General features: G+C 39.7%; 1 protein-coding gene across 3 annotated transcripts in view; it reads left to right on the plus strand.

Annotated features, from left to right (window-relative positions):
• Nucleotides 1-23,847, plus strand: part of LOC143036594 (uncharacterized) — a 40,084-nt gene that overhangs the window by 327 nt on the left and 15,910 nt on the right. The window contains exons 1-5 of one of the 3 annotated variants that reach the window (XM_076204156.1): nt 5-152; nt 716-883; nt 4,959-7,153; nt 14,816-15,009; nt 16,302-16,417. In XM_076204156.1, the coding sequence (XP_076060271.1) occupies nt 56-152; nt 716-883; nt 4,959-7,153; nt 14,816-15,009; nt 16,302-16,417 (2,770 nt within the window). In that variant the 5' untranslated portion in view covers nt 5-55. Of the gene's footprint in view, nt 1-4; nt 153-715; nt 884-1,246; nt 1,355-4,958; nt 7,154-14,815; nt 15,010-16,301; nt 16,418-23,847 lie in introns of those variants that run through there. The other 2 variants (XM_076204157.1, XM_076204158.1) reach the window with 2 other exon arrangements.

The following is a 23,847-nucleotide window of genomic DNA, read 5'->3' on the forward strand; positions in this document are numbered from 1 at the left end:
AACTATCTATCTATCGGTACAACTGTTTTGCATTGTCGAGCCGTTGTTTTATTGCATGTCTTGTGTCCCCGGCACCCTTGACCTCGATTTAATTTCATTTAATAATTCGAGCGTAAAATGGGTGTTGGAGAGTTGGTGGAGGACAAAGACAGGTGAAATGCCTTTGTAGTTTAAAGTACTGAGAATGTGTACCTTGCTGACAGCATATTATGTATATCTGGAGTTCTCTTAAGACAATTCTTGCGTCTCCATATATGCTATACCAGTTATTTAAGGGATAGGTTAATGTGTTTGTTTAAAATCTGTCAACACAACCCCAAAGAAGGATCATAAGCCTAATACTGGTGTTTCTGTATTTTCCATAGTTATCTTTGAATATTAATACTTTCTTGACATTAAATTACTTACATTAATATAATGTAGATTTACAGCACCCATTGTATGTTGCCATGTTCCAGCAAACTTGGAAAAGAGACCTGATTTGTATTAGATTTTTAATGAAAGTGGTTGTGCCAGAACTCACTAATGGTATTATCAACTGTAATTCTTATTGCATTGATGTTTCACATAAGTTTATTCTCATTAATTCCACAGGAAACTAAGAAAAAAATTGCATTGAAATTTGTGAAATGCATATTGGGTATATATAAATGTTATTAGTGGTAGAGATTAGTGAATGCATATATTATTTTATGTATTCTTTATTCCTTATTAGCCATGGCTGAAGATGCAGGGCAGATGTCCCTTACAAGCAGTCAGCAGGGTGAGGGAGAGGAGCTTGAAGAAGAAGGAGAAAGAACTGAAGAGGAGCAGACAGAAGTAGAAGCTGCTTGTGCTGCTCTCCTGGCTCTAACCTCACCACCTAGTTTTATACAAGATCATGGTATGAAACCTTTTTCCCGTTGATTTAGATTATAGGTAATTCATGAATGATGTCAGTAATAGACTCCTAAGAAATATGATTTGATGAAAGACTAGATACCTTCAGTAGTGAATCCTGAAAAATGTGCTAAAAAAATCTTTTGAATTTTGTTCAGCATAAAGGTAGGTCCATGCTTAGGCTGGGTACCTTCCTTATGATGGAGGAGCTTTTGGTATATAGATACATATTAAAAAAAATATTATATAATTATCATTAACACTCCTGGTTTATTGATTCTTTGGAGAATGTTTATCAGGTAATTACAATTTGGTGCCTCAAGTTTCACTGATTGGAAGCCATCAGCTTCACAATAGCTGGCAATGATCCTTGGGTCCTAAGAAGAAATAAACCACTGTCTATGTATTAATGTTAGACTTCTTTTAAGTCACCAGGTTATGATAGTAGTGGAAGGGGACCAGTTGCTGGTTTAAGGTAAATACTTAAGTGAAAAAGTAGAGGAAACAGTTGAAATTGATAGAATGAGATATTAGGCTTGGTATGGAAACCAAGTTTTAGTTCCTCAGAGTTGCATCTCCTGATATAGATAAGAGTGTTGACAGAGTTTAAAGATGGGTGGCAGGAAAATTATTCTGATAGTCATCATATAGGATTATCATATGCAGATACCTTTTGTTAGACCCTGTAAACAATGGACTTGGACATGCAAAGGTGGCAATACCAGTTGTAAAATGAGCAAGAGAGTCAAAACTCACCTATACCAAAAGTCAGTGACACTACTCCTATTGCAGCACCTTGGGGATGAAGGGTTACCTACTCTCCACTCATTGTGTGAGGTCATATGCAAACCAGCAAGGCACAACCCTTCTGCAGCAGGCCCTGACAGCTGGAGCTGCAGAGCAGATACAAGGAATGCCCTTTTGGGTCACATATGTTTATCCAATCACAGTATTGCACTCTCTTCCCAGCTTACAAACTACATGCATCCAAAGTTCATTTCACCCCGTCCATCTCATTCTAGGTCTTCCCTCAGGTGTACTCCACTTATCTTTTTCAAACTTGCCTCACCAATAATTCCACATTTATTCTTTCCATGTGACCATGCCATTTCAACACCATAATCTACCCAGTCAGACAGCTTTCTTCCAATACCTGTTCTCTGCCTCACCTTCTCTGTTCTTGAATTCTTGAAGTACCTCTCTTACTTCTGTCTGTGTGTGTGTATGTATGAAATATGTATCAAAGGCCCTTTCAAACTGAAGTACACACCCACACCATAATGTATGGATATTTACATATATGCATTCATACATACATTCATATATACTTAATGCATACAGGTATACATACTGACATGAATATGTACATACTTACATAGTGTTTAGAGCCATGAAAGGTATAGACATACTTGATAATGAGAATCTATAAGTGTGGGAACAAAGAAGAGCCATAGGCCATGAAATGAAAATAAAAAAGAATAGATGTTTGAAAGACATTAGAAAATAATTTGCTCACAGAATGATTGATTTGTGGAATAATTTGGATTAAGGGATTGTAAAATCAAATAATATGGGACAGTTTGTACTGGTGGCATAGTTGTAAGTATGCTGGTCTCACATTCATTTAATTGTGGGATTTATCCCACACTCCTCTCTGATTCCCAACATTGACTTAATTTGCCCCAACAGTCCCAACACATAGGTCAAAGACAATGGCTTCAGCCACAACTACAAGCCTCCTGGCATAGGCTCCTTACCCACCTAAGGTTAGAATTGACCCTTGAGAATGCAGAAATGGAACCTAATAAGCATAACTCATATCCTGTATGCTATAACTAATTACATACATTAAGTTAAATACATGCATATATACAACATATATAACAAAGGACCCCACCCCTACCCTACCCCACATCTGTCCCACACATAATTATCTATACATATACCAAGGGCCTTTTCCCCCTTATAAGGGAGGTAGCCAAAGTCAAAGGCATAAATCCACCCCCACCCATTTCATCCACACATAATCCACTCCCATTCACCACCCCTCCCTCTTTTCTTGTCTCCTCCTGGATGACTGGTCATCCCTGGATCTTGCCCTAGGTCAGAAGCAATGCAATAAGACACAGTACATCCACAGCAAGGTCACTTCATTTAATTGATGCCCCCCCACCCCCCTCCCCATCCCCTCATGCAGAAAAAGAGAAAATGTAGAGAAATTCCTTTGGACTGCATCACAATATCATTCACACATAACAGTTCCCTAACCCCCCTTTATTCCACCCATTCCCATGTATCATAGCATCATCCATACACAACCATTCTTCACTCACTCCTATCTTCTGTCTTCTCCCTTCCTTCCTCAACAGACATCTCCTTCTTTCCCAACACCCCTTTTACCTACCCCATCCATCCATCTCATCCTTGGTCGCCCTCTCATGTTCACTTCATCCACCTCTGCCTTCCACACTTTTTACTAATCTTTCTTCACTCATTCTTTCCATGTGTCCAAACCATCCCAATACTCTTTTCTCAACCTTATCTCCCAACTCCTTTTCCATCCCCACTCTCCTCCTCCCTTCGTTTTTCAGTCTATTCAGCCTGGTAACTCCTACCATACTTCGCAGACATTTCATCTCGAACACAATTAAACTCTTTCTCTCATCTTCTTATGTTCCATGTTTCTGCCCCATATGGTGCTGTCAGCACAACCACCCCTTCATACAGTCTCCTCTTAGCATCCATTCCCAAATGTCTATTTCTCGTTACATTTTTTAATGAAAAATAGACATTTGGGAATGAGTCACATGTATCCATAACCCGTATATTGCTCCTCCCATCTTAGTATCAGAACAGGTGTGGTAGAACACCCATGACTACAAAACTATAGCAAATTTATAAATAATTCTTTGTGTTTAGGTAGTCAAATCCCATATGATGCTTTAAGATTTTTTCTTGAAATTTACGTATTTTGTTCAGATTTTCAAGTGGCCTCCCCATAAACACATTAACAATTATCAGTTCTCATTTGTGACACATTTCCAGCCTTTTCTCTTCTCTTTGATTTCTTTCAGGGACACCATGCATCCCAATTATATCACCCACTGGCTCATCTCCACTAGCTTCCAGATCACCCATCACTGCTACATTCATATTCACTTCCACATTTTTCAGCACACTTATTTAGACAATTCAAAACTCTTCTCTTTTCCTCACTTTTCTCACTACCAGGACCATAATCATTAGCAAACACACACTTCACAACCAATCCCTAGTTTACCTATATAATCCTTGATGACACTTTCAGTTAAACCATATCCAGGACCAACAACAGCTACCTAGATGTCAAAGTGAAACATACCTCTGCCATTTGTCATCATAACCCATCAACATGATCTCCTCCATCAAGAAATACATGACATTCAATCTCTGCATTAGGCCTAAGGTCTCTTTTTGTCAACTTTGGTCATATTTCCTTCATACAAGGGAACTTGACAACTTGCAACTGCTGTCTGACTACTAGTACAAGTCAGTTACATAGGAATAGTCACACACTAATGTAACACAGATGACATTTCAGTGTTTGTTCCCAAAGAGATGTCTGGGAGGATCCAAGGAGTATTGCCAGCCACTGTAGAGCTGTGGGTTTCCAGTCAGTGAAAATGAAGATAGTAATTTTAGTATCATCCTAGCCCCACTTTTTAGTCCCAGTCAGTCTCCTTGTATGACATGCAGGGAGCACAATGGCAGCATTGTTGTCCTCTCACCTCAGGAGTACAGGGAAAAAGAAGAGATAAAGTTTTAGGTGTAGTAAAGGAGATATTTAAGTGTAGCAGAAAAAGAGGGATAGTAGGAACTAAGGAATTACTCACTATTCCTTTATGGTTGGAGATTAGTCTGTAAGCATAGAATAGTGCTGTGTGACTTTCTGTGTGAGAAGAAAGTAAATTAAACATGTTCATTAGACTTTGGCACATCCTCCCTTACAAGGGAGAAAAGGCTTTTTGGTATATATGTGTGTATATTCGTGAGATACAGTTTGTGTTATAGAACTAATGTTTAATTTGACCTCTAAACAGATCTTTCCTTGGAGATGAGTGAGGAGCCTGGGGAGTTAGCAGGAACCTTACAAGAAAGTGAAAGTGAAGAGTCCAGCAGTGGCCTGACCACAAGAAGACCCCATGTTCAGTCATACTCTCTTGAGTTAGGAAAAGAGGAACTAGATACCATTATAACTGAAGATGCTTCCTCTCATAAGACAAAACCAGGTTTTGAATGTGAAAGTGAAATGAAACAGTTGTCAGCATTTGTGAAAGCAAGTGGAAGATGTGAAAAGGTATATGATGAAGAGATGAACCTTTCTGAAGAATCAGAATGTGATGAAAAAGACGATAAAGCAGATACCGCTGTGAATAGTATTCCTGAAGTATCAGATAGACAGTGTAATGAAGAGGAGAAGGTGGAGGCTGAAAGTGAGATAAAAATGTTATCTGCGAGTGCCAAAGTGGGATCAAGTATATTTAGTGAGAATGCATCTGAAGTGTCACATGCTAAAGAAAGTGATGAGGAAGAATCTTCTTCCTCTTCAGATAGTTCAGACTCTGATAGTGATAGTTCAGATGCTGAAGCAGATGGTGATGAAGATAATGATGAAGCTAACAGTTCTGCCATAAAAAGTACTGGTAATCATGCTGTTGATAATAATGTAAGAGGAAGAGCTGAGAACCAAGAGTTAAATTATGAAGGTGCAGAAGAGGACAATAGCGATGAAGATGATGATAATGATGAAGAAGAGGATGAGGAAAGTGGTGAAGAAGGTGAGGAGGAAGAGGAGGACGAAGAAGAAGGACAAGAGAAAGAATGTGATAGCAGTCAACAAAGTGATAATTCTGATGCTTCCAATGCAGACAGTAGCAATGATTCATCTGATGATAGTGGCAATGATAGTGATTCATCAGATGACAGTGACATTTCAAATCATGATGTGTTGAATACCAGTGAGGCGAAAAGTGCTGACTTCTCTACCAAGCAGGTGACAAGTGCAAATGCAGAAACTGACCAAGGGTTGTCAGATGAAAGTTTTCATGGCTTCAGCCCTGTAAAGAGAAAACCTCAGTTACCTGTTAAAAGAACTGAAAATACCAACAATCAGTCTTTAAAGTCCGAAGTGAAAAATGCAAGGATTGTGAAAGACAACCAAGTTTTAAATGCTAGTGTTGTCTATAGAAACAGTGATAGTGGAAAGAGAACTTCAAGGGAACTACAAAGTAAATCAGCATACAGTGTCTATAATGTAAATAGTAAGAGTAAAGTGATGAAAGAAGAAAAGCATTTTGATGGTAAACCCAATAGAGGTACTCAGTCAGTTAATGCAATGGTGAAATCAAAGGAAATAAGTAGTCATAGAATACATACAAGTGAAAAATCTGGTGGACACTCGTACAGCTCGGTTGCCATGAGCACCAGTAGTTTAAGTGATAGTGATGTAAGTGGTAAAGAGAAAACTGGTGCACCTCAGGTGTGTGTAGGAACTGATGTGAGAAAGAATATTTCAATTACCTCAGCTCATGTAGAAAAGAGTATTAAAGCTGCTCAGTTTCATAGAAATCAAGTAGTCAAAAAACTAAAAACTAATGATAATTCAGAAAAGATAAGTTTGAGAGACAGTGGGAAGTGCGAGTCCACATCTAGAGCAGGGGAGAGTTTCAAGATGGATTCAACAGTAACGAATCTATGTGCTGCAAAAAACATTACTCATGGGCAGAAAATAGACATGAAAGGTGTTGAGCATTCTGGCAAGTCCAGTATAACAGTTGAAAGTGTCAGAGATGCAGGGAATTCAAAGGCTAATCAGATTAGACCAATGGATGTAGACGAAACTAATTGTGAAAGTGCTCAGAACATAAGAAACTTGAAGTACACAAAAGCGAGGCCCAATGCGACCCAAAAAATTGGCCTGAAAGGACTTGAAGGGGAAATAACTCAAGTAGGGCCTGTTGTTCGTGAGCGAGGTTTAAGTGATTCACGCAGGTACTCATCCCAGAGATCCATTCATGAACTAGATGAGAGTCCAAGAGTGGTGCATTTGCAAAACAGAATGATTGAAGATGATGATGAGTTGGATACAGATGATTTGATACCTATTCAGGCAGAAGTTATCATGTCTGATGGAACAGAGAGTGGGATTGATTATGATGAATTTTATAATCCAGATGACTTTGAAAAAGATGATGAAAAGGAGAACCAAGTGCTGGTGGATTACCTTGGACATTTTGTAAGTATTAATTTGTTTTGTTATTGGACAAATTTGTGTTATTTGTTCTGAAAAAAGGGGGGTTATCAGTAAGTAGAACACAGTTCCACTAACTGGGACATATCATTTAGGACAGACCGCATCCCACTGTAACTCATTGGCAACACTCTTCAATCTAGAGATCCGTGAATCTATAAAGCACCATGCAGTTTCTGTATTTATCTAATTGTAATATATAGGAAAGGAGCTATGTTCTGGGACTATATCTTTATCAATGAAACTTCTATCCACCTATCTATAACACGGGCTTCTTTCCCCTTTTAAGGAAGCTAGTCACCCAAGACATGCACCCACCCCTATTCATCCTACTCACACCCATCACCTGTTTGTTTACCTTTCATCTGATAAGTGAAGGCATCAATGAAGCTTAATTTTTAATTTGTTCTTTGATTTAAGGTTGTACAGTGTTTTTAGGCTTGTTTCATGAATTATTGCATCTGTATAGAAAAATGTGGTTCCTGATATCCCTCAGGCATATAGATTTGTTTAATTTGTTCCTATGACCTTGTGATACCCTTCCATTCTAAACTGGAACAAATAGGTGTTGTCTGTCAGTTTTATCCCCTACTATTGAATGTATTGGTTCCACTCTACTCGTACCGATATACTGATGACACTGATGTACATTTTTTCACATCATTCTCTAGGCAGCAATCTCAGACTGAAGTCTGTTCTTTCTAGAGTGGTCCCACACAGTCTTTTAATTTTTTGTACTTTGTTTTGCTGCTCTTCTAAATATATAGATTGAAAAAAAAAATCATAAAACAAGCACCCTGAGACCAACCTTCAAACTTTGTACTTCACCAGATGTCATAAATACATACATACATACATATACCAAAGGCTTTCTTCCCCTTACATGGGGGGTAGCCATAAAGAAAAAGGCATAGAAATCACTCCCACCCATTTCATTTCCCATATATTCCACTCCCTTCCACCCTCCCCCCTCCCTCCTATCTTGGCACCTCCTGGATGACGGATCATCCCTGCATCCTATCCACTGCCCTGGGTCAGAAGCAGTGTCGCAAGACACAGCACATCCACAGCAAGGCTGCTTCATAAATTCGTCGACCCCCCCCCTCTCGGTCCCCCCATGCAAGAAGGGAGAAGATGGGGAAGAAATCCCTTTGGGCTGTCTCAAATCTTTTCTCATACATACTTCCTCACCCCCCATCCCCAACCCACTCCCCCTTATGCATCACAGCCTCATCTATACACAACCAGATGTCAGCACTATAAAATGATCCCTCCTAAGATGTGTAAGAATCACACTAGCACAAATGCATTCATGCTATCATCCAACTTTAAAACTATACTGACGGAATAGGCCAGGTCACAAGCAAATTGTTCCAGATGCAATCATCACACAAAAGACATTAAACACATCCTACACTACCCTACTCTAGTCTTACCCAGAGAACAACACAATATCTCTTTCATGAGTGTTATGTGGGTCATTCTGGTAACTGTTGCTGGTTACTTTGGAGCTGCAGGTCTCCTGCAAGAGACCTGTGGCAATGGATTGACCAATTGAAAATCCAGTTAGGGTATAGGTGACATTGATTTGGTTGTTAGGAAACCGTTTTGTTGAAACACTGATGGATGCATTGTAAGGTATATGAGATTAAATAAAAAAGTTCATGGAATTTGTCCAAAAATTGTGCATTTAATTGAAGTGAGCTAGCACAAAGCACTTATTTTTCAACATAGTTACCATCTTGCTCAATACACTTCTGAAGACAATGTTTCCACCCATTTAAGCCCTCTCTGAAGAAATCAGCAGACCTCTCTCATAAACATGTGTTTACAACATTTTTAGCTTCTTCCAAGTTTTCAAAATGGGTTCCTTTAAGTGATTCCTTGAGCTTTGGAAAGAAGAAAACTAATGGAGCAATATCTGGACTGTAAGGTGGGTGAGATAACACTTCACATTGTAACTCTCAAATCACAGCCTTTGCAACTCTCACAGAATGTGCTGGTGCATTGTCATGGTGAAAAAGGATTCAAACATGCAGCTGTCCTCACCATTTTTTGACCAGTACTGTCCTCAGTTTCTTTAAAATTCCTGCAAAGTAAGGTCCATTAACAGTTCTTTTTCCATCAAGGAAGTCTACAAGTATTACTCCTTTAACCAACCCATAAGATGGTGGCCATCACTTTCTGAACTGACCTTTCAGATATGAACTTGATCAGTCCAGATGATCCACATGGAAACCATTGTTTGGACTGCAATTTACTTTTAGGATCATACTGGTAGATCCAGGTCTCATCACTTGTAATAATTTGACTCATAAACAGCTCTTCTTCAGCCAGAATTTTGCTCAGAATCGCTTATGAAAGATCATTTCAAAGAATCAGCTGGTTTGGGCAGTGTTTCTGGGACCCATTGACCAGAAAGCTTCCAGAGTCCTAGGTAGTCATGCAAAATTTAATTTGCTGAGCCATATGATATGTCTAGGGCCAAAGCTATTTTATTAACTGCTATGCTTCTATCCTCTTCAGATTTCTGACAGCATCAATTATTTCATAATTTTTCGATGTTCTTAGTCTCCTAGTCCAAGGATCATTTTCCAGATCTTCCCTGCCTTCTTGAATCATTGAATCCACTTGTAGATGATTGTTTTCTTTGGAGCATCATCATCATCAACTCTGCAAAGCCTCAATAATCTGCATCCCCTTCCATTCGAGTTTCACCAAGAATTCAATGTTTGCTCTTATCTCAAAACTGTTAATTTCCATGGTTCAAGAAAGTAAGTTTATTTAAGAGAATCCTCACTCAGTAGTGGTCACTGCATAACTGATTGCAAGTAACTGACAGTGAACTAAGGCTTCAGTGACACTAGCAATGGCAGTATTCCATGAACTTTTTGATCTCCCCTTGTATTGGTTCTTCTTCTCCCATGATTCTGAATCAGAATTAGTGTACTTCTGTGTACAAAAACAAAACAAAAAAGCAGTCTTGGCTGATTGATGTTGTGTATGCTGTGAAGAGATGGATTAACTTTTATTATTGTGTGTGGATCATGGGTTAGTAGATTTGATCGATTGGTGATGTCATAGATTCTTGGCACAAGCATTGGTAACTGATTTATTTATCACTATTTGACATTTCCTTTTTTTTTTCACATTTTATTTATCCACCCATCCATCACACATACAATAAAAAGTCATACCCCTCATCCATGGCAAGAATAACATCCAAATACTGAGACTGTTCCTCTTTAGGTGTGCCCTCAGTGTGGCTGCATCTCATATCCTGGTATTGCATAGCATTATAGTTAAACCATAATGACTGCTGAAAAATTCTAAGAACAAAGAGCATCAGTTCCCATTTGGGAGACATCTTTTCTCCTCATCACCCTTCTGAGGCAAACTGTAGAAATGGTCCAATGGAAATTTGAGGTTCCCTAGTTTCATTGTGCATTATGGGGATGTAAGGTGCAAGGTGGAGGGGTGACCATACACATTTTTTCCATTGATTCTTTGGTTTACAATATGTAAATTCACAGAATGTGACACGTTGTACAGTCCATATTTTTGCATATTGTGGAGGTAGTCTGCATATAGTATTTGTTGTTTTGGCATTGGGAGATATTGTTAACAAATATATATCCAGTGGTAAAAATAATTGTTTACAATATTCTCTCACTCAGCAGGATGATGTTCATAACAAAAATATGTCTACTGACAAAAGAGATGTTGTGCCATAATACACCAGGGAAATAAGAAGATATATCATCACTATCATCATTGTATAATCTACACATTGAACTTTGAAACTACTCTAGGGAATGGGTGCACTCCAAGGCTAGAAATGTTTAGTTGTGGAAGATGTTCCATTATATTTTTGGTGTTCACCAAATCAGTATCTAAAATATTTAGGAATGTAAACATAGATGAGCCAGATTTCTTTATATGGGGGTAAAGCCTAGTAAATCATACTCTAAAGAATATAGGATCTTCAGTAAGGTGTACTCAGACCAAAATAATGAGGCAGAGGGGTTGGGTGTGGATATACTGTCAGTCTACCACTTACATTCAGAGTGCAGTCAGTGTTGTCTTGCTATGCTGGAAAGTGCTTTTCCTTAGACATTTGCTTTGACTTTGGATGGTTCATAACATAAAAGAAGGGATACAGCCACCTCTAGTTGTGCATACATACATATACCAAGGCTTTTTCCCCCTTTCAAGGGAGGTAGCCAAAAAGGGAAAGGCATAAAAACACTCCCACCCATTACATCCCTAAATACACTCCACACCCCTCCCACCCTCCCTCTCATCTGAGCACCTCCTGGATGACGGGTCATCCCTGCACCTTGCCCACCGCCCTGGGTCAGAAGCAGTGTCGCAAGACACAGCACATCCACAGCAAGGCCGCTTCATTTAACCCCTTCCATACGGTGCCGCACACATAGGCGTCATGGGGAGCGAGTGTATTCGCGAGGCTGCCATATCGGCGTCTTGATTATATTTATTGTAGTCGCCCCTCCATAATGACATTCTTTCTAATTCTTTTGTAATCGCATTTTCTATGGTTATCAAAATTCACGGGTGAAGAGAGAACGATCGATATAAGCGGTGACTATATTTTATGATGCGAGTATTATTACGACACGTCGTACGGCTGGCATTGGCTGCTGCCACCGAGATCTAAGTCCATGACGCCTACGTGTGCGGCACCGTATGGAAGGGGTTAATCGGCGACCCCCCCTCTCCGTCCCCCCTTGCATATAAGGAGAGGATGGGGAGAAATCCCTTCGGGCTGTGTCAAAATTTACTCACACATACTACCCCACCCCCCTGCCCATTCCTCCTCATGCAATCACACATCATCCATATACAACCATTCTCCACTTACCTCTGTCTTCTGTCCTCTCCCGTCCTTCCTCAACAGACATTCCCCTCTTCCCCAAAGCCCCCTTCACCAATCCACCTCATCCTATGACATCCCTTCATGTTCACTCCCTCCACACCTCTTTTACTAGTCTTTCTTCACTCATTCTTTCCATGTGTCCAAACCATCCTAATATTCTTTCATCAACCCTATCTCCCAGCTCCTTTTTCACCCCTGTTCTCCTCCTCACCTCCTCATTTCTCACTCTATCCAGCCTAGTAACCCCCACCATACTTCTCAGTTGTAAACAAATTAAATTAAGTCCCATACCTATCTCCAAAATACTGGAAATTCTGTTGTCTCTGGTCTCTCATGATGAAGACCTGTGGCCTTCAGGTAACCAGCAACAGAATCTAGGTGGGACCATAAGTCATTTAGGGATTGTTTGTGTGAGGCATTATAGTATGGGGTGTAGTGGTTGCACCTGGGGCAGTTTGAACTTGCAGCCAGGCCTATTCTGTTGTTGGTACAGTTTTAATGCTGGCTAGTGTCCTGAGAACAGGTATGCCAATATGGTTCATATCAAATGTGGGAGATTGAGAAAATACAAAGGTATTGATTTCCAGTCTTGCAGATACTATATACCATCATAAGGGGGAAAAGTAGCTACATGGGGTAAAACTGACCATTGTCTTTGTTAATTTTGAGAGATAGACAGGGGAACAAAACTACCAACTACTATGTGTTTTGTATAATACCTCCCTTTGTTTTGTTGACAAACATAATTAGGTATGTAACAAAGACAATGGCCAGTTCTACCCCATGTGGCTACTTTTGCCCCTACCTATGGTAAGAGTGATTAAAACAGTGGTTCTCAACCATTTTCTCTCCATTTCCCTCTTCATGAATTCTCAATGTTCATGTGGCTTCCCTTCATTTTTCTCCCAAATTTCAAATAAAATGATGAAGAGAAACCCTTTGCTATAGTCTGTTACAAAGCTGACAGTAATAATTATCTTATATTTCTTCTGCTAGGATAGTGTTGGATTTCTTTTTTCCCAGATTCCCCACATTATATAGAATTGTATAATTTGTAACAGCAGGCCATAGTCCCCCAAAATTCTTGTCATGGCTCCCTTAGGGGGTCCCCCATGGCCTTCAGGTTGAGAACCACTGGACTAGAATCATTAATTAGACTTACCATCATTAAAAGAAAGAAGAGAAAGAGATGACAGCTATGGTGCTCAGGTCATGAAAGGAAAGGACAAAACTTGATAGCGATCTTGTTTATTTGAGATGGGAGGGCTTCATAAAGTCATGGGAACAGACTGAAGGCCATATGTGTAAAGAATTAAAAAAGAAAAATAAAATAAAATAGATGAATAGATAGATAAATCACTTTTCCAATCAGATGCATCAACTCGTGGATTAGCCTAGATGATGATATAAGCCAAACTTAAACCATAAAGGAATTTAAAACTAGGTGTGATAGATGGAGAGTGGACCTCAATAAGCTTGGGTCCTCTCCTTTATACTACAATTAAGTAAATACAACAGAAAACAGTAATATGTTATTTCCTTGAGATCACTGTGATGGCATGGATTTATATGTAGATTGGATCTAATGAATAGTGTATATAGAGTAATCTATCTACTATATATAAATTAATAATACAGTAATTATAATGATAATAATGCCCAGAGAAAACATGCAAAATATGAAAACAGTAATGATTAATACTTTTAATAGAGCACTTCCTTTCACATGTTCCATTACTCTGTATAAATACTGTGATCATTCTGACAATTAGATATCTGAAGCATAATGCTTTGCCAATGGTTGATGGCATCAAGCCTCTCTGAACTATACCATAATTATTTCTTTTTCCATTGAAATCACCTTTCTCTTAGCTCCAGGACTCTCAATGAACCTGAGAGATTTGCTGGCATGGTTTTAAGAGTAATTGCACTCACAGAATCAAATGAAAAAGTGATGATGAAAATAATGCTCTGCATATGCAAACATGTAGGTAACGAGACTAGCCATGAACATGAAGGTGCTGTGCCAATGAACTGGTTATGCTATTTGGGTTGTTTACATTAAATGTACGGAAGAAACTAGTTCCTGATTTATTAATTTAATTATTCAGTTATGAATTATGAGCCCATTCACAAGTATGGAACACTGTAAATCAGGTCATCTGTAACTTGAGGGGTGCCTGTATTTGTTGATGATAACTAGTGCTTTTCTCTTTAGGGGGACAGTATCAGAAAGATGGAGTTATAAAGGATGATAATGGAGAGATGTAAAGAAAACAGTAAAAAAGAGGTATAATAGAAATTAAAAGTGATTTGAGTGGAGATTAGCCTCCAACAATCTCTAGATTTGATTCACGATTGGTCTGTAGGGATGTTGTTAAAGTCCCAAAAATGTTAACTGTATAAAACTTGTGTAATTAGTAGTGATGGGACAATACAAAAATTTCTAACAATTCTGATACGAGTCCTGATTCTGCTCTAGACTCAGAGTTCCAATAAATGATTAATAAGTGCACTTTGTACGTGAAATACGTTTCCCAAACCAACTGCAGGGCCTGAAAATAACTATGAATTATAAACATTGCAGGTATAGGAATCAGAAGTTTAGAGCACTATCGGGACTCGTATTGGAATCAATGAGGACTTTGGTATTGTCCCATCACCAGTAATCATTACCCTGTACAGGGACCATCCAATAAAACTGAAAGTAACCATTATTATTGATATACATTCTTTCATTTCCTTTCAAGGTTAATGGCATAACTGAAGGAGATGTCACTGAGTATCCTCCTCATCATGAACCACCAAAGGACATCACAAGCTTAACTCACTGGCAGTTGGAAAAGGTTTCCCTTCCTCCATATATACCAACAGTTCCACCTCCTCCCTGGATTAGACTCACCATACCAGCAGAGGGATACAAATGCCATTCTTGTGGTGACATGTAAGGTTTACTATTTATACAATGCCTTTTTCCTTAGACTATCATGTTATGATTAGATTTATGGCTATTATTGACATTTGAAAGCTGCTTTCTAAAACCTTTCTGTGCATTAATTTAGATATTTTACCTACTATACCTTTTTATGATGTTAAACCATATCATCATCATAACTTTCAAGGACCTTTAACATAAATGGTTCTCTGCTTTAGCTAGGGTATTTGATTAGATTCAGTACTTGACTTGCAGGGAACACATAGAGGTTGTCAACTGTTTTTGTAAGTCACATTATGAAGTTTGACACTAAATAAAGCTATTGTAATTCCACAAGTTTTCAAGAGACATGCAATTGTGTCATTACTAACCTGGGTGGTATATTATGAATAGATTTATAACTTGCAGCAATATATGCCTGAGATTTCATTGTTGTATTCTTAAGTAATCAGTTGCCCATGATCTCTTTTACAAAAGACTCATGGTAATTAGGACCAGAAAGATATTAAAGAACTTACATTTTTCCTTTAGGTATTCAACTTAGTAAATCTTTTAAGTAAATTGTAAGTAAATATTTAAACAAGTATTATTTTCCAGGAATTTATGTTCATTTTTAAACCAAACATCTAACCATCTATATACCAAGGGCTTTTTCCCCTTATAATATAAGGAAGGTAGCCAGTTAAGTCACACACCCACTCCATCCCATTCCACCACTATCCATTGTATCCAAACTGATGGAAAGATTGATCTTGGAAAGAATCAAAATGCAACAAACCACCTCCTCAAGTCAACACTGTTTCACAGAGGCCACTCAACTGCCACCCTACACAACAGCCAACAGTCCTCAGAGTAGGATTGGCCACAGAATCAAAATTGCCCCAGCTGCAGTTACATACATACATACATACATACATATACCAAGGTTTTCTCCCCCTTACAAGGGGGGTAGCCAAAAAGAAAAAGGCATAAAATCATTCCCACCCATTCCAGCTGCAGTTACCACACAGAAAACATAGATTATATTACTCACCTTATCCAGACAATAACATAATATCTCTTCTTTGAGTGACTTGTGGGCTAATCTGTTGGCCATTTCTGGTTACCAGGGACCCGTAGGGTCTTTTTCAAAAGAGACCTGGAACAATGGATTGATAATACTTTAAATTCATCTTGATTTTTCCAGGGTCAGTTTTCACTTGCCATTTTACTTGGCTAACTCCCTTATAAGTGGAAAAAAGCCTTTGTTATATAGATAGAAGTTTTCCAGGGGATTATATAATTCTAAAATCTCTTTTCAGGTTCTTCATCGAAAGCTCTTTGATTCAACATAGAGAACGGAGAAGTGTGTGGATTAGCTTAGAGTGTGGTCCCTGTGATGCTAAACTTACCTTTTATAATCGCTGTGCTTTAAAAGGTACTGTAAAAATGATTTGGTTCTGATTACTAATTTTGTTTAAAAAGGGATAAACATATAAAGCTTGTGTATAAATTATTTCATTTACCTCATCTTTTATAACATGTAAGACACAGTGTTATATATTGTTCTTTGTAGTTATTTCTTTAGATTTGGGTTAATTGGTGTAGAGTATAAATGTACAAATATCTTGTTGTTCTTGTTCCAAGCTACCTGACTTCATCTATCTATTGTAGGGAACTATTACAGTTTGTTGTTGTTGCCAGACAGTCTAGGAAATGACAACAATGGTCTTTCAAGGTGGATGTCGTTGTAGGAACTAGTGACAGGTATCTGCAAGTGGTAGTCCTTCAAGATGAATGTCAGAGAGTCTCCTTGCCAGCCATCTTCAAAATGTGTCATCACTTCAATCTAGAGATGCAACCATGACTGGGCACAAAATCTGTTGTCTGCAACTATTTCCTTCACTCTTCACTTATGGAGAGATTACATGCATACATAACATATACCAAAGGATTTTGCCCCCTTAAAAGGGAGGTGGCCAAAAAACAAAGGCATAAAAACCACTCCCACCCATTCCATCCCCACATACTCCACTCCCATCCACCTCCATCCCTCCCTCTTATCTTGGTTCCTCATGGATGATGGGATCCCTGCATCTCACCCACTGACCTGGGTCAGAAGCAGTGTTGCAAGACACAGCCCATCCACAGCAAGACTGGTTCATTAAATTGGCAACCCTCCCCTCTCCGTCCTATTATGCATGAAAAGAGAAGACGGAGAGAAATCCCATTGGGCTGCGTCAACTTATTTTTCACGCATACTCCCTCACTCCCCATCCCACTCACTCCCCCTGATGCATCACAGCATCATCCATACACAACCATTCTCCACTCACCCCTATATTTTGTCCTCACACATCCTTCCTCAATAGACATTCCCCTTTCCCAATGCCCCTTTTACCCCATCCATTCATCTCATCCTTGGTTGCCCCCTCATGTTCACTCCTTTTGCCTCTGCTTTCCACACCTCTTTTACTAATCTTTCCTCACTCATCCTTTCCATGTGTCCAAACCATCCCAATACTCTTTCATCAACCCTATCTCCCAACTCCCTTTCCACCCCTGTTCTCCTCCTCACCTCCTCATTTCTCACTCTATCAAGCCTAGTAACCCCTATCATACTTCTCAGGCACCTCATCTCAAACACATTCAAACTCCTCCTCTCTATGTTCCATGTTTCTGTCCCATACAGTGCTGTCAGCACAATCACCCCTTCATACAATCTCCTCTTAGCATTTATTCCCAAATGTCTATTTCTCATTACACTTTTTAATCCACCAAGGCATTTACTCGCTTCTCTCAATGAACATTCTACCTCCACCCCCACTCCTCCCTTTCCTGCCACATTCACACCCAAGTATAAAAAATATCCACTTCCTCCAGTCTCTCTCCCTTAATACTCACCTCCAGTCTGCTGCCACTTTCTCCTTTTATACATCTCATCACCTTACTTTTACCCACATTTATCTTCAACTTCCTTCTTTTGCACACCCTCCCAAACTCTGTCACTAACTTCCTCAATCCCTCCTCTGATCCCGCTATGAGCACAGTGGCATCAGCAAACAGCAACTGACTTATCTCCCACTTTTCTCCATTTTCCTTAACCATCTCCAATCCCCGACCCACTACCCTTGCATTTACCTCTCATACTACCCCATCCATGTATAAATTGAACAGCCAAGGTGACATAACACATCCCTGGCAAAGTCCCACCTTTACCTCAAACTACTCACTCTCACCATTTCTAACTCAAGTTCTACTACTCTCATAAAAACTCTTGACTGCTCTAAAAAGCTTCCCTCCTATCCCATATATTTGCAATACCTCCCACAGTGCCTTCCTGTCTACCCTGTCATAAGCCTTTTCCAAATCCATAAAGGTCCAAAAAACATCCTTCCCTTTACTAAAACTTTCTCACATATCTGTCTTACCACAAAAATCTGATCCACGCAACCCCTACCTGTTGTAAACCCACACTGTTCCTCACCAATTACTTATAGGCCAATGTCAGTAACCAGCACAATAGTGAAATTATGTGAAAGGATTGTGAAAGATTGATGGACCAAATATCTTGAAAAGATGAACATTCTGACAGACAGTCAGTTTGGGTTCAGATCTGGAAGGTCATGTGTGTCAAACCTTTTAAGCTTTTACTCAAGAGTGATTGATATGCTGCAAGAGAGGGGTGGGTGGACTGCATGTACTTCAACCTAGAGAGGGCATTTAGTAAAGTATTTCACAGTTGACTTACGCGGAAATTGTAGCATGCTGGAGACAAACTGTTAGAATGGATTAAGGACTTTTTGAAGGAAAGATACACGAGGACAGTAGCAAAAGACAAGATCTCAAGCTGGAGAGCAGCGACAAGTGAAGTACCAAAAGGTTCAGTGCTTGCACTAATAATGTTTCTTGTCTATGTTTGGCTACCTCCCTTGTAAGGGGGAAAAAGCCTTTGGTATATGTATGTATGTCTATGTTAAGGACATGATGGAAGGGACAATAAGCAATGCCAACATTTTTGCAGATGATGCAAAATTCATGAGAAGAGTGAAAAAAGAGGAGGACAGTATTGCAAAAAGATCTAGATACTATTTTTGCATGGAGCCAAGAATGGGAAATGAAGTTCAATACCAAAAAATGCAAAGTACTGGAAATGGGCAATAGCAGCAAAAGGCCATCCTTAAACTATTCCTTGGGAAGTGAACACATTACAAAAGCAAAAAAGGAGAAAGACTTGGGAGTGTTGATAAAAGACAACCTGTCACCTGACAGACATATCAGCAGGATTGTGGGAGAGACATATGGACTACTGCAGAAGATTAAAGTGGCATTCCATTATATGGATGAAGAGATGATGAAAAAACTCATCAAAACCCATATGTCCAAGACTGGAATATGTGTCAGTAGTATGGTTCCCACACAGAGTGAAGAATATAAGCAAGATTGAGAGAATGCAAAGGTTAGCAACCAAACTGGTCCCCAGCCTGGCAGATAAACCATATGAGGAAAGACTAAAGGCACTGTGTCTGCCAACCTTGAAAGATCGAAGAGAAAGAGCTGACATGATTACATTGTTCAGGTCACTAAAGGGGACTGATTGCATTAATAAAAGAGATTTGATTAAAGATGGATGGGAGGGTTAAAAGGTCATGGAAGTACATTAAAAAAGACTACATGTCAAAAGGATGTGAAGAAATACAGTTTTCCATATGGATGTATAAATATGTGGAATAGGTTAGAAGGTGATATAGCCCAAGTTCAAACAATACAGGAGTTCAAATCTAAATATGATAATTGGAAATCAAAAATATAGATTAAGTTGGAACCCTACGTGAATTTGAGTCTAAGTGTGTCAGAAAATTAGAGAATAGGAGACTGGACCCAACGAATGTTGCTCCTTTCCTGTATACTACAATTAGGTACAACTAGTTAAATACATACACCAAAAGGTCTCTTCCCCCTTATAAGGGAGGTGGCCAATCAGGGCATTCACCCATCTGATACCCATCCAACACCCATTTGTTTTCCCTTTGATCTTAGGTCCTCGTGGATGAAAGGGCATCCCTGCCCCTGCCCACTGCCTGGGTCAGAAGCAGTGCAGCAAGACACAGCACCTCCAAATGACCTTCAGCCTACATGTCACAGATCTGACAGCGGAAATCAACAAGAGTGTAAACCAGCTAAAGTCCATAGCAAGTGTGGACTCTGAACAACAGGAGGCTTTGATGACTGTTTTTGGACAGTTCATGGGAACCACCTTCATCTGTGCTTCCTCAGCATGGCTTTCATCAATCTCTGGGACAAACATGGACAACTTTCAAAGAATACAGAATGGAGTGCTGGGGGTCATAGTGGAGTGCACCATAGCCACCCCAGTGAGACACCACAGAGGAACCAAGGCCCTCCCCATTTAGCACCATGTGAAGGTGACAGGAGCAGAGTTCTGTACCAAAGCTTTGAGCACCACATACCCATCTCACTGCATTACTCAGGTGCCACCAGTGGAACATGCAAGACAACAACACCAGTGGTGTGCTGTTTGAGTGGATCCATGTGCAAATACACTCATGCATGGATCACTGAATGAACTCTTCAGGACGGACCTTTGGGCTTGGTGCTCTACTGACATCCTTCCCTAGACATTGTCTCCATAGAGGTGACCATGCTATGTCAGGTAGGAACTGCAATGGTGTGCCTGCATTCAGGACATTGTCTGGCACTGGAATGGCACCTGCACAAAATAGGCCTGGTTACGGATATGGGCTGCCCTGGATGTGGCCACTACATGGGAGACATGGAGTTCCTAATATTACAGTACCCACACTAACAATCCCTAGACAATAACACAATATATCTTATGAATGACTTGTGGACCTGCTCCAGTGGGACATTGCTGGTTACCTAGAGGCCGCAGGTTTCCTGCAAGAGAGACCATGAGCAGTGGGCTGACCGTATTTTCACAGCAGAGCCTGGCAGCCAAAGCTGGTTGACTCCTACTGCTTCATTACATGGTGATCCTTCCTCCTCATCCACTCACAAGTAATTAGAGATGACATGTACAATAGCCTTTTGGGTTGCATCAATTTTCTTGTTGGTCATTGCCATCAGGTCTTTGATATGTGGGTTGAAAGTTATACGAGTATCAAAACTGTGGCCCAGAATTTTAGGGTTTTTTACCACAAGACCACAAATGCCTTGGGGGATTAAAAAGTGTAATAAGAAATAGACATTTGGGAATGGATGCTAAGAGGAGATTGTATGAAGAGATGATTGTGCTGACAGCACTGTATGGGGCAGAAATATGGAACATAAGAGAAGAAGAGTTTAAATGTGTTTGATATGAAATGCCTGAGAAGTATGATAGGGATTACTAGGCTGGATAGAGTGAGAAATGAGGAGGTGGGGATGGGGGTGGAAAGGGAGTTGGGAGATAGGGTTGATGAAGGAGTATTGGGATGGTTTGGACACATGGAAAGAATGAGTGAAGAAAGATCATTAAAAGAGATGTGAAGGGCAGATGTGGAGGGAGTGAACAAGAGGGGGCAACCTAGGATAAGATGAATGGATGGGGTAAAAGGGGTATTGGGAAAGGGGGATGTTTGTTGAGGAAGGGAGGAGACAGGATAAGGGTGAGTGGAGAATGGTTGTATTTACCTAGTTGTATTTTACAGGACTGGAGCTATGCTCGTGTTGACCCGTTTTTGTATCTCTCTACATCTAGTTTGCTTTTGAATTTGTGTATATTTCTGGCATTAACTGTTTCACTGTTCAGTTTGTTCCAGACGTCAATTACCCTGTATGGGGAACTGTTCCCCTTCAGGTCTCCTCTGCAACTGTCCCTCTTTAGTTTCTTTGTGTGTCCTCTTGTTTCTCTTTTGTCCCATTTTAACAGGTCATCTCTATCAAGAACTTCCATTCCTTTCATAATTTTAAAGATGGTCAACAAATCGCCTCTCTCCCCTCTCTGCTCTAGTGTTATCAGTTGTAATTTCTCCAATCTTTGTTCATATGTCAAGTTTGATAGTGCAGGTGCCATCCTGGTCGCCGCTCTCTGGACTCCTTCTAACTTCTTTGTGTTCTTCTTTGTGCTTGGTGCCCACAATGATATAGCATATTCTAGTGGATGGTGCTGTGATGCATGGAAGGGAGTGGGTGGGGAATGGGGGGTAGTTAGGGAATCATTAGGTGTGAATGATATTTTCATGCAGCCCGAAGGGATTTCTCCATGTCTTCTCCTTTTCTTCATGAGGGGACGGGGGGGGCCACCGATTAAATGAAACGGCCTTGCTGTGGGTGTGCTGTGTCTTGCTGCATTGCTCTTGACCCATAGTAGTGGGAAAGATGCAGGGATGACCCATCATCCTGGAGGACCCCAGAAAAGAGTGAGGGAAGGATGGTAAATGGGTGTGGAGTATATGGGGATGAAATGTGTGGGAGTGGATTTATGCCTTTGACTTTGGCAACCTCCCTTGTAAGGGAAAAAGAGCCCTTAGTATATGTATGTATGTTTACCAGTGGAAGGATTTTTATATATACAGGTACTCCTCGTTTAATGACCTACTCGGTTAGCGACGGCGCGGAGTTACGACTGGCTTTATGACAGACGTTTAACGTAAATCTCTCAAAGTTACGACGTTGTGCGCGATAATTAAGTTGGCTGAGGCAAATTTGTATGATGTTATAATTGAACTTGTACGGTGGATATTAGCTGTGAGGTAAAGTGTTCTGAAGCTTAGGTCTACATTACCATCCTGCAAGCTGCAAAAACTACCTGGGGTACAGTATATACCGGTAGTGGTAAATTTTTAGTTTCGACCATGGGCGCAATATAGCAATAGAAAATTAATTATTAATTTTGTAAATTATAATGTATCAAAGTAATATGCAATTTTATGAGCGGAAATAAAAAAAAAAAGGTGCTAAAACAAATTTCGTAAGTAACGAAGTCATGTCGGACAAATGGTACACCATGTTTGTTATGATAGATGCCGATGTCGAAGAAATAAAAGGATGATGAATTCGTCTAACCTAAACTAAACTAACCTGACCTGTGTTTGATAAATCATTACCTGCAAATTAAATGTCATCCGGCTCGTCCTCGTTGTCGTCGTCGTGAGAGACGTTGGCAGATGACAAGATGGCGTCCCAATCCTATGCTACCGACTTCGTTCATTAGCATATTTTCTTGTAGCATGGTATTTTTTACTTTCATTTCCGCCCACAAACTTGCATATTACATTGATACATTTTAATTTACAAAATTAATAATTAATTTTCTATTGCTATATTGCGCCCATGGTCGAAACTAAAAAAATGCCCCGGTATTCAATATGGAATGTCAGCATACACGGATTTGGTCATATACGGTAATTTCAGGAACCTAACCACCGTAAATAAACATTAAATAAAGCTTTAATGTACTGTATAAAAGAGGGAAAATACACGAAAATAAAGATACATGTATTACTGGACATTGTACATACAGTACATGTACGTATATGTATACACTTTCGCTTAACGACCAATTCGGTTAACGACGGCGCGCTGGTCCCAATTGTCGTCGTTAAATGAGGAGTACCTGTATATATATATATATATATATATATATATATTATCATCTGGTGAGCAATGTCACATCTTTGGGGGGGGTGTAAAGCTTCCATTCTATTATTTTTGAGCCATTGTTCTGGTTTGTTCATGTTGGCTTAGGTGTTCTTTACTGCTATTTTGTATTTTCCATGCTGGGTTGTTATTGTCAGGTCTGGACCCATGGAAAGAATGAGTGAAGAAAGAGTAGTAAAAGAGGTGTGGAAGGCAGAGGTGAAAGGAGTGAACATGTGGGGATGACCAAGGATGAGATGTATGGAT

The sequence above is a fragment of the Oratosquilla oratoria genome, chromosome 20, assembly GCF_046742065.1.
Source record: "Oratosquilla oratoria isolate Oo_2021 chromosome 20, ASM4674206v1, whole genome shotgun sequence".
Taxonomy (NCBI): Eukaryota; Metazoa; Arthropoda; class Malacostraca; order Stomatopoda; family Squillidae; genus Oratosquilla; species Oratosquilla oratoria.